Consider the following 13,295-nt stretch of genomic DNA (forward strand, 5'->3'; position numbering starts at 1 on the left):
AGTCTAAACATATCATTTCTCCAATAAGCTTGGTAATAACTTGAGCCTTTGGATTGTCAAGTTGCCACAATTCACTTCTTTGCAAAATCTCCCGCAGAGAGACCTGAAACAAATTCAATGAATTTAAAAATATTATTTAGTAACTAACAATGACCAGTGACGGATCTAAGTGATAGAAGTATATATCATTCCCCCCTCATTTTGACAAGTCTTGCCCCCATCCCGTCACAACATCTTGAATTCTGAATAGTAAATGAATTTAGTTACAGTTAGGGGTCGTCCATAAAGTACGTACGCCAAAAATTTTGAAATTTGACCCCTCCTCCTGTTGCCATGCGTACTTTATGTCCCCACCCCTCTTAAAAAGTACCTACGTTTCTCAAATACCCCCCCCTCTCCCCTCAACTTTTTATTCTCAATAAAAAAGTTTATTTAAAAAAAAAAAGGTGGAGGGTACCTTAGATACTTTATACGACCCCAAAGCCCTTTGTTTGCACATTTTAAAAACATCTTTTAATATATATGCAAATATTAATTTTAATAAATTTAAACTACGATATATCATTGTGTGTGTTTGGCCGAGAGGTTAATGCAGAGAGAATTGTCTGTGGAGACCCAAGTTCGATTCCCGGAGAAATCATATGAACTTTTCTTTTGTTTTATTAACGAATCAAATAAAAATAAACTTTACTTAATGCGGACGTTTTTTTCAGGCACCCCTCCTTAGTAAGTAAAAAACGAGTCTTACGCGAGATCAGTAATATTGAAAACAAAGGCTAAAACCCAGTCCCAAGGGTAGGCCACCCATACCACTTAATTGGAGGGGAAAACAGCAAATTTTGTGCCCTTTTGCTAATTTAAGAAGCTTTTTATTTTAGCAAAACCTAGCGATCAAATTTGGAAGATTGTGAGATGCTAATGACATGTTTTATGGGGGGACTCCGACCCATCAACCACGGCCCTGCTAAAACCTGTTTTTTGTCGACTCAAGAAATAGGCCTTACTCAGGGCCAGTATATAAGGGGTGGCATGTGTGCATGGGCCCCCGCAGGATTTTTTGATGTTCCAGATAGAACACTTTTACACATCGTGCAAACTCCAAGTTTAAGTTTATTTATACGCCAAATGAGGTGGCCTTGCAAAAAATTAGGATGGCAGAGGCCTGGGAACAAAAAGCCCTAAAAAGTTTGCCTCCTCCCTTCCCTGCCCAAACATGAGGGAAATATGTAGCAAAATTTTCAACTTTACCATCTAAAACTAAATTAAAATTTTTCGATAGATTTTAATTTTTGTAGAAAAATATTGTATATTACAAAAGTTATGACAATGCAAAATTTACACCCCTCTCATTTTGGGGTTTGGAAAATTTGCACGATCATGACTTTTGTAATTTACAATATTTTTCTACAAAAGTTAAAATCTGTCAAAAAATTTAAATTTAGTGATGGTAAAGTTGAAAATTTTACTACATTAGTGCCCTCACGTATGGGCAGGGGAGGCCAAGCGTTTTAGGGCTTTTTGTTCACAGGCCTCCGCCATCCCGATATTTTGCAAGGCCTCCTCATTTGGCATAGGTATAAACAAACTTAAGTTAGGAGTTAGCACGATGTGTGAAAGTGTCCTATCTAGAACATCAAAAAATTCTGAGGGCGCCCATACATGTGTGTGCATAGAGGGAAACTATATCCTCTACTCCATATACCATACATCTTTTTATGTTGGCAAACTAGAATCTTTAGTCAGAATGTAACTTTTCTATTGAGTAGCTGGTTAATTGTGATAATTTAGAAAATCGAAGTACATGCTTTTAAATTGAACCTTCCCCAACCCCAACCCCCCCCCCCCATACGCTTTCGTACGTTTTTTGAAGACCTCCCCCCTCCCCCCTATGAGTGTACATACTTTATGGACGACCCCTTATCTGAGTTACCTGTTTCGATGCTCTTTGAAAAGAAGGTATTGAGTTATTAGACACATGTGAGCATCCCTGCGTTTCATCTGTGGCTGTGCTGGTAATGATTTGCACTGATTCAACAGAGCTTGTTTTATCTGAGCATATTGTTTGAGTAGTGCAAAATTGTTTTACAGACTTTTGATTTGGATCTGGTGAAGAATCGTGGTTAACAGTCTTCGTCTGAGAAAGCATCATACTATGTATAATGTAATGCATTTTTTTCAGATGGTTTTGTAAATTGGTTGTTGACATGTTGTGTGCGTCTTTACTTCCTCTAGACAAAATCTTCATGCAAAGTATGCAGATTGCTTTGCCAACATCCTCATCACTCACTTTGAAATAACTCCATAAGGATTTTTACGTCGCGATGAGGTAGCCATAATGCGCTAATGGATAACTAAAAGTTATAATAGCAATTCTGAAAATTGAAATATGAAGTTTAATTAGTTTCTTACCTTTAATAATATTTACTGAAATAAACAATATTCATATTCAAATTAAAAAATAATTTGAAATAGTAAATAGCCAATTAACCTATATTTGTAGGGAAGGTATATTTACTTTTACTAATGATCCAGCGTACAAAATCAAAAATCAAACACAATTGATTTAAATTTCAATTGAGTTTTTCTGTGTATTATTTTTTGAAATAATCATTTTAAAACAAACATTCATTTGCATGAAAAAATTTTAAATAAAAATTATTTCGTGCTTTGAAATTAACTTATTTGTATAGTTTTTTTAAAAATTTCAAGAATCTCTCAACTTTCGTGCGCTATGTTTTTTATCACATAAAATCCGGAGGTTTTAGTAACAGCTAAGTAATTTCAAAATGGTTTTTTTCCAAATTTAATTTTAAATTTTAAGTTAATATTTAAAAATATATAATTTAATATCACTCGGTTTTTAGAAATTATTAATTAAATGTTAGAAAAAGTCAATTTAAATTATTTTTCAATATCTTACGACTACCTAAGGCATTAATAATTTTTATTACTAAGTTCGAGTGATCATAACTTTATTTGATTTAAATTAGCAACAAATTTTAGCTGAAGAAAATATTAGGGTTATTAAATTTAATGAAATAAATTTTACTATAACATAACAGTTTAAATCAGTTTTAATTTAGTGAATATAAAAATCAAAATAAAAAATCTATGTGTTTCAACTAAAGTAACTTTTTTTTCTTATTGTTCTCGTTCCGTTTTTTGCCACCCTAAACAACTTGTCGCCCTTGTGTTGTGCACAACCTTGCCACAACCCAAGACCCGGAGCTGGTTTCATTTATATCATATTTGGTTTGTCACAGTATACTGCGACATACCAAAAAATATTTTTACGTAATTAAAGATTCCAGGCTATAGCTTAGAAACTTAAAAAAATTTCGCCGAAGCCAATAATTCGGCAAAAAAAACCCTGGCTTCGGCAAAAGCCGAAGCTTCGGTCCATCCCTAATTAAAACAAACAAACAAAAAATTATTTCATAAAATTAGAAAACAGATAAACCTTATAATAAGTTCTTTTTGTAATGGTTTCAAAATATTTGTTAAAAAGCGATTATGTTTAAAAGTATAAACCTATTAACACCAGTTTTGTAATAAACAAATGTAACTTTTGCTATTTTTATAAATATTTAATAGCAAAAGGTTGTCTTGGCTTTTAGTGAATGATTAGAAGCAGTGAGTTCCAGTAATGAAACTAAGCAATTATTATTTTTTTATGATTAAACACAATAAATTAGGAGTTAGTTGACTATATTTAGTTACATGCAGTGTGTATATAAAACGAAAGACTAAATAATACAGATTTTTCTTTTACTAAAGCTGCTACTTTTTTCTGAAGGTAAAACTTAAAATCTTGTTTTAAACAATATTTTGTTAGGCTCACGTCTTATAAACATAAAAAGATTAATTACGCATCGTTGAGATTATCCTTCACTGTTTCTTATTTTCCACAATGATATTTAACGTAAAGTTAATTTATTTAGTGTATAAGTGTACAATTTTTAAAATGTTTTAATTAATTAAGAACAAATCATGCATGTTCATTTTTCCGCTAACCAACCCTTCACATTGTTCAGAAGTATTATTTTGAAAAGTACTATTTTCGAGATAAATACTTGAAACCTTTCAAAAAATTTTTTATCAAAATACGTAATTTAAAATTTATTCTACTAAGGCGCCAAAATATTTTTTTCAGACACCTTCGGAATGTTTAGAACCAGGCCTGTAAAATACAATTTTATATATATATATATATATTATATATATATATATATATATATATATATATATATATATATATACACACACATACACATATACATATATATATATACATTGTATAATTATATATATATATATATATATACATGTATATATATATATATAATTTTATGTGTGTATATATATATATATATATATATATATATATATATATATATATACACACACACATAAAATTATATATATATATATAATTTTATGTGTGTGTCTATATATATATATATATATGTATATATATATATATATATATATATATATATATATATATATATATATATATATATATATATATATATATACACACACACATAAAATTATATATATATATATAATTTTATGTGTGTGTCTATATATATATATATATATATGTATATATATATATATATATATATATATGTATATATATATATATATATATATATATATATATATATATATATATATATATGTATATATATATACACACACACATATACATATATATAATTTTATGCGTATATATATATATATACATAAAATTATATATATGTATATGTGTATATATATACATATATGTAATTTTATGTGTGTGTATATATATATATATATATATATATATATATATATATGTATATACAGTACTGTGAATAAGTTTTAGACCACTTGTATAATTAGACGTATTTACAATTTTTTTCCTATGTAATTTTTTTAAAGCGTACTTAAGTTTAATAATATATAAGAAAAGTTGAAAGAATATATTATTTTGAATTAATAAACAAAATTGATGAGGAAACATGAGGGATTTTTTTGTTTATTTATTAAAATGATGTGTTATAACAACTACATCCAAAACAAGGTATTCGAAGAATGCTGTTACAGAAATCAGAGAAACTGGCTCCCTTGAACATAAAAAGAAAAGTGGTAGACCTCCTAAGCTAACAAAAGATGACAATAAATATTTAAAAACCCTATCTTTAAAAAATACAAAAAAAGCATCAACCGAGCTGGCAAAAGACATTAACACAGCAATTGGGGAAAATGTCAGCTCTTCTTTTATTCGACGGCACCTACTTAAATCGAGATTAAGAGGGTGTGTTGCAATTCGAAAACCATTATTACGGTGTGGCAATAAAGAAAAACGACTTAAATATGAAAATCAACACAAAGATTGGGTTCTGTACACCGATGAGTCCAAATTCGAAATTTTTGGAACGAAAGGACGCCAATATGTTTGAAGAAGAATTGAAGAAGCCTATCAGCCCAAGTGTTTATACCCTACTATTAAACACAGAGGAGGCTCTTTACAAGTTTGGGGCTGTTTATTTTCATCTGAAGTAGGTTATTTGAATAAAATAGGGGGGCAACTCACCGGGGAACGTTATGTCGATATCCTAAGGCACCATGCTGTATCATCCGGAATGAGACTAATATGTCATAATTTTATTCTGCAGCAGGACAATGACCAAAAATATTGTTCCCGAGTGGCAAAAAATTATTTTAATGAAATGGCAGAGGAAGGAGTACTGGAATTGATGACCTGGCCTCCCCAGAGTCCAGTTTTGAATATAATTGAGCATATTTGGGATTACCTGGACAGAAAGAAGGTCGAACATGCTCCCCGAAATGCTGAAGAATATTTTGAAGTACTTCAAAGAGAATGGCACAACATACCCCAGGATTTTATAACTAATTTGTAGGAATCTATTCCCCGGCGAATATCGGCTGGGATTGAGGCAAAAGGAGGACATAGCAAATATTAGGAGTTTTTTATGAAGTTGGACATTTAAAAGGTTTTAACTGTTCCGTATTTTGTGTGAAATTCATGTGTTTTAATAAGTTTATAATTTAGAACTACAAACTTAAATATTAGAGAAGGATTCTCCGGGATTTTTCGAAAAAATGTAAGTGGTCTAAAACTTATTCGCAGTACTGTATATATACACACACATAAAAATATATATACATAAAATATATAAATGTATAAATAAAAAATATATTCAATCATAAAAAGTCAATAAAAGTGGTGATGAAGATACTCTTTTTTACGTAGGAAAGCGCATCAAAAAAATTTTTAATAAGTTTCGGTGTTGTGCTCTTATACGAAAAAAAGAATATTCAGTAGTCTATGTCTCTACATATAATACAAACGCACTAACTTATTTTTAGCCGACACTTTGAGAAAAAAAATTGTGTGTATGTATACATATACATACATAAAGCGTTAATAATGGTTAAAAGTTTTATCCTAATTAAGAATCGTATAAAAACATTGGTCATAGAATGCTAGTAAGTAATTTTATTATGTAAGCCTTATCTTTTATTTAAAAATCTAATGCTTTGATTATCACTTATCTTAATTCCGTTGGTTTATTGTTCCGATAATTATTACCTTTTTCAAAAAGAAACAATTTAATTTTTATATTAAACTTATAGAAACTTGTTAAGCACGTCAAAGCGTAGAAATCAAACAGAAACTCATGAGGCTTGACAGGCTTTATTAAACATGCAAGCGCCAGGTGCTTTCAAAAGAAAGTTACTTAATTGGCTAAAATAAGACAATCTAACTTTATTATTTCGGCACATACGTTTTTTATTATATAAAATGTTTTATCATTTATATAATAACAAACGTATCATTGGTTATGGTCCCAAATATATGCATCCTAACTTGCCTATTAATTATGGGTGATTAGGTCTTTAGAAAAAGTTCATATATATATATATATATATATATATATATATATATATATATATATATATATATATATATATACAGTAAACGCAAAAAATATTGCAACAAGTTGCAGATTTTATCTTTTTTTTAGTAAAAGATTATAGATATTTAGTCATGTTCCCGTGAGCTTTAAAGGTATTTAGTCATGTTCCCGTGAGCTTTAAAGGTATTTAGTCATGTTCCCGTTTAAAATTTATAGGTATTTACTCATGTTCCCGTGAACTTTTACTACTTCTTTCATACAATTTTGCATAGATGAAGCAAGCCTATTGCGTAATTGTTGCTTATTTCCGTGCTTTAGGTCAATTCGAGAGGTTCAGTTAATTTCTTCACCGATCCTGTATCGTGACGTTATACCTTTTGTATTTTATCATTTTCCAAAAGTTTTCAATTGGGTTAAGATCAGGGCTGTTTCCTGGCCATTCTAGAACATTTATATTGTGTTCATTAAGTCAATCCTTGACTTTTTTGGACGTGTGGCAAGGAGCTGAGTCATGTTGCAAAATTGTTGTTCCACGGAACCGTGGTCTTCAAGGACTTTAATATAACGATCTCCATTCATTGTTACATTTGGAGGCAAGAAATAAAGTTCCTCGCGTCCAACTGCAGAAAAGCACCCCCAAACCATGACACCAAGGGATTGTTTCATAGTCTTTTGCGTGTAGGCTGGGTCGCTGCAGTTGCTGCCTATGGGTTAACGCACGCTCATTCGACGACTTGAAAACTTTGCAAACTTCAACTCGTCGCCAAACATTACTTTTTTCCCATCGCTAACATCCCAATGCACGTAATGTTTAGCAAAATCAAGTCGTTTCTTCCTCATGGCGATTGCGATGAGAGGTTTTTTGGCACAACGGCATGAAGATAATCCGAGTTCTTTTTGCAGCCTATGGTGCACTGTCCTAATGAAGACGTTTCCAAGCAATTAAGGATTCTCAAACTTTATTTGGCGTGCAGAAATAAAAGGATTATTAACTTTTGCATGTTTTACAATTTTAACTGCACTCCTAGTCGTTTTCCTTGGTCTTCCAAACGATTTTCCCTAATGGGGGTCTTGCGTTCAGGATCTGCCAAATACCATTTCAGCCATTTTGCTACCGTCGAATGATATCGATTATTTTCCTACCATGTCCCTAGTATTTTTTCCCTGCTTATGTGATAGAAGAATGATGGTAATTTCTTCTTTTTTAAGATTACAGAACTTAATACTGCCAAAACTTTTGAAGATAGACGTCTTTCAACGAAAATGAAAAAAATAGGCTATTTGACTGCAAGGAGTGACACAACAGAACACGGATGAAAACTCAAATATACTGAATTGAAACAGCTTAGTATGCGTTAATATATATAGGAATTACTGCTCCTTATAATAGAGTATAAAAAGTTGGTTTCTACAAAACGAGTGTAACTTTTAAATTAATTTTTTTCTTCAGAGATCAAAATTACGAATTTTTTAGCACTTGTTGCAATACTTTTTGCGGGTACTGTATAATATATATGCACTTTTTTTAAAGAGCTATTAATATATATTTTGAGCGCTTTAAAATTATTTTTTTCATTAGCAAAAGACAGCTGCAAACCTCAAATTAATGAATCTTTGAAAAAAATTTCGATTTTTTAACAAACTTCAACTTTAACACTATAAAAACAAGGTTTTACTAATAACTCGCGCAAGCGAGTTATTAGTACTACTTTGCAGGTTTCAAAAATATGCAGGTTTCAAGCTTACAAATTCTTACTCAAGTGAGAATGTTTTTCAAAGAATTGCGATGATTGGAACCTGGAATCAAAAGTATCCCAAAATATTGGTCCCCTACCCCAAATGTGAGAACAATGAGTTAATAAAATGTACTTTTTAGCATATTAAACTAAATTTAAATTCATCAACAAGTTTCACGTTTCGTTTAAATAATCTTTAAACGTTCAAAAATTATGTAAAATTTTCACCCTCCCCAAAATTTAGGGGGTCGTAAAAAAGTTTTAATGGGACATGTTTTGATGTATTTCTCTTCATTGTTTGTTGTTTCCTTATGTTTAATTTCTAATTAAATTTTCATTGGTTTATTATTGCTTCAATTTTTTTTTAGCCGGAAGACGATAAAGATTTAACAAAATGGAAGAATGCTATCGAAAAATGTCTTTTACAGTCTTCCAGATTTTATCATAGATCTGGCTCGCTGTAAATATCTTGTTTTGCCCTATAAATATCTCACTTTCTTATGTCCATTTTTCCTTTAAACTTTAATAAATGCCTAAGATTTTGCTGTTTTAAATGTTTTTTCTATTCTTTTATATTTTTATATCTTTTTTTTTATATATCATTTTTGGTTTTTATAAGTATTCAATTTACATCTTTTTTATCTTCACTAAAATAAATATTTATGTAATATTTTTAAAATGTTTAACAATTGATGTTTAAAAAATTTTATTTAATTTTTTTTTTGCATTGTTTCTGTTATTTTGATGTTAGCTGTAACTGGTTTCTAAAATCCGTGGTAGTAGTGAGTATAAATTAAACTAAAAGTTTGTAAAACCTCGGAAAAAATTAATTTTGTATTTTAATACATGATTTTGACCTGGAGATTCCTGATCATAAAATATAAGTTTATATATTAAATAATGATGTTGTAAAAGGTGCTAATTTTTTGCCACAACTGCAAATAGCTTGCCAAATCAAAGCTTTTTTAGCGAACTTGTCATGTTTTGTGTATTTCAATTTCTTATCTGCTTTTCCTCTATATTTGGCAATATAATAAACAGCACCAGGAATTTGTTGATGATCGTACTTGATATAAGGTTCATCGTCTTTTAATATACAGAAATTTTTAGAAATAAAATTGTCATACAACTTTCTGCCGCGGGTTCTTACACTTTTTTGTTGAGTTTCAGAACGGTTGGACACTTTTTGTGCTTTGAAAGAATCAAAACCATGTTTGTTTCTAACTTTTGCAACAAAATTATGAGAAAATCCATATATTTTTGCGCGTTCTCTTAGTGAAAGGCTTGGGTTATTCTTAAAACTCTTAACCAGTTTTCTAACTAGTTTTATATCTTTAAAACCTTCCTTTCTTCCACCACCAGATTTGCGTTTGATCGATTTTGTTTGAGAAAAGCGTTGAATAATACGACTAACTGTGTATTTGCAACGACTTTGCTATCGAATTGTATTACTATTAATAGTTGTTGTAAACAAAATACAAAACAATTAAAAAGATTTTAATACAACCACTGAAAAAAAATGACGTGCTTCTTTTTTCACATTTATTTCGTGTTCACGCTTTATGTTCCTACTTTTTAAAAACTGTGTTGTGCTTTAAAAAGACCCGACACGTACAGAACTGAATAAGCACACACAAGATGTTTACTCGTAACACTGTAATTTTTTCAAAGTTGCTTTTGGTTAGTCTGCAATGCAAACAAAAAAGATTTATGTAAGTACTTGGTCTGCACTATTTTATTTAAACGTTTATACCAAGGGTCGGCAACCTGCAGTTGAAGCGGCTCTTTAACTCCATGCACAAATAATAAAGATTTGGTAGATAATTTGAAAAAAGGTTTGAAATAAAAATGTTGGTAACTCTTATAATAATATTTGTGCATGGAGCTAAAGAGCCGCATCTTGACATTGAATAAACTACACGAGGCTTGCAAGCCGCAGGTTGCCGACCTCTGGTAATAACGTTTAAATAATATAATGTAGACCATGTACTTACATAAATCTTTTTTGCTTGCACAGTAGACTAAAACTTTGTAAATTACAACTTTTGGCTCTTCTGTCTCATTGCTGACCCTTGGTTTATACAATTTTTTAAATGCATTTTTCGTTTTACTAAACTCTATTAGAAAAAATTGGTTTTTACTGTAAAATTGAACTAGTTATAAAGTTAAAGTGAAGAGGATTGGCACAGTGTTGCATATATTTGAAATATGTTCTAATTTAAATGTGTAAGGTGTACAAATTTTTGTAAACACTTTAATCTTTATGTTTTTGTTCGGAGTAAGTTTTTGTAGTTATAAACTGGAAAAATGTTCTTAATTTAAAAGTTTAATAGTTTTTTTCTATACAGTATCGGACAAAACATGGTGGACAAACTCAAATTTAGAACAAAAGTTGATCAAAAACTAAAAAAAACTAGTAAAACATTTGTACATATTAATTTTTAAATAGTTTATTATGTTCTAAACATTTAAAACGTTTAAATTATACTAAGAATTACAAAAAAAATTTATAACACATTTTTCTCAACAAACTTCATTTTTCCTTGGACAAAACAAGGTGGACAAATCAAAATTATGCTTTTTTTATAAGATTTTATTGTCTTTATTCAATTTACTGTATTCTTTTGTTTTCACTTTATCATAACGTTAATCTAAAATAATAAAATAGATTTTGGAACTTCTGACCAATTATTTTTTCAATTTAACTAAAAGTAGATTTAACTCTTGATATATGGCGTATATTGCAACTTAAAATGGCTTTACGACAAATTAGGAAGTGTTTTATGTGAAAATATTATAAAAGATTTTAAAAGCGGAAAACGTCAAACTGTAATTTGTAGAAAATATAATATAGCTAAATTGACTGTAAGCAAAACTGTCAAATCATTTGGATCTCGTGACTGCTATAAAACAAACCATTGGGGCGGATGTCCAAGAAAAACATCACAAAGACTAGATCAAATAATTGTTAAAAGGCTTAAAAAAGATCTATTTTTGTCATCCACAAAATTAACCAAAAACTTGAACTACAAATCTCTAATGGCACTGTGCGACGAAGAGCTAACAAAGCAAAGTTGTTTTCTCGAATGCCTGACAAGAAACCACTAACTTCTTTTAAAAATAGAAAGCTAAGACTTTCGTTTGCCAACGCACACTAAAATTGGACTGTAGACCAGTGAAAAACATACTTTTTAGTGATGAATCAAAATATAACTTTTTTGGAAGCGACGGCAAGAAGCGAGTCTGGAGACCAAAGAACACCAGATTCAATACTAAATATACCAATAAGAGTGTTAAGCATGGAACGTCTGCTATGGTTTGGGGATGTTTCTCAGCACTAGGAACTGGTTCACAAAATTAATGGGATTATGGACCGTTTTGTTTACAAAGATATAATGGAAGATGTAATGTTACCACATGCTGAATAGGAGATGCCCCTGATAATGGATTTTTTTTAACAGGACAATGATCCAAACATACGTCAAAAATTGTAAAACAATGGTTCAAGGACAAAAATATCACCATAATGGAGTGGCCTGCACAAAGCCCTGACTTGAATCCAATAGAAAATTTTTGAGAAATAATTGACAATAAGATTGTGCGTGCAAATGTGAAGACCAGTGAGGAATTATTTGAACAAATCGAGAAGGCCTGGCGAGAGATTGATATGAGAATTGTTGACTCATTAATTGAGTCTATGCCTCAAAGAATGAAAGCAGTAATTAAAAGTAAAGGAGGTCCTACCAAATATTAAGTTAGTTTTTGAAGTTTTTCGAAAAATAATAAGTTAATTTTTGAAATTTTTTGAACTTTCAGTCGATTTTTTGAATGTCCACCTTGTTTTGTCCAAAGAAAAATGTAGTTTGTTCAGGAAAATGTGTTATAAAACTTTTTTAGTGATTTTTAGTATGATTCAAAAGTTTTAAATTTTGTTAACAACATAATAAACTACATAAAAAATAATATGTTCAATTGTTTTACTAGTTTTTTTTAGTTTTTGATCAACTTTTGTTCTAAATTTGAGTTTGTCCACCATGTTTTGTTCGATACTGTACCTTTTAATTTTATTCACTTTTTTTTCAGAGCAAGCATTGGTAATTTAAAATGGTTCTCTAAATAGCTCACTCTTTTTTGTTTTAGTTGTAAGCTATTCTATTCAAAATATGGTTGTTGTTTTTTTTCCATTGGAATTTTTTTTGGAAGAGACGGGGGAGGGAAATTAAATGTTTATATATATTTATATAATGTTTATAATTATATGTAAATATATAATGTTTATTATAATTAAATGCGTATATACGCTATGGATAGCTTTTAAGACCAAAATATTTGTTTTCGTGAAATTTTTTATTAATCATGATATCCACCTGGCACGATTCCTTATTTTCTGCCAGAGTTATGCTGCTGACAATAAACTGATCATGAAGCTTTTGGCCAGCTTGAGCAAACAATAGAGGGAAACTTGGCTCCACCAATCTTACAGGACTAATTTGATTCAGGGCTGAGCCAAGTTTTCGCATTCCATTGTTGGACACTCCAGTATTCCACTGTATTTGAACCATATTTTCCGTTTTAAGAGGTTCTTTAAAGAGTTGCTGAGCTGATGATGGACCTAAAGAAAAAA

General features: G+C 30.1%; 1 protein-coding gene across 1 annotated transcript in view; it reads left to right on the plus strand.

Moving 5' to 3' along the window:
- The window catches only part of LOC100207468 (pleckstrin homology domain-containing family A member 1), a 64,539-nt gene extending 55,189 nt beyond the window's left edge, over positions 1–9,350 (plus strand). Inside the window, exon 10 of the mRNA XM_065793130.1 lies at positions 9,040–9,350. Within this exon, the coding sequence (XP_065649202.1) occupies positions 9,040–9,135 (96 nt within the window). The 3' untranslated portion in view covers positions 9,136–9,350. The remainder of the gene's footprint in view (positions 1–9,039) is intronic.
- The last annotated feature ends 3,945 nt before the right edge of the window (positions 9,351–13,295 follow it).

Source organism: Hydra vulgaris, chromosome 03, assembly GCF_038396675.1.
Source record: "Hydra vulgaris chromosome 03, alternate assembly HydraT2T_AEP".
Classification (NCBI taxonomy): domain Eukaryota; kingdom Metazoa; phylum Cnidaria; class Hydrozoa; order Anthoathecata; family Hydridae; genus Hydra; species Hydra vulgaris.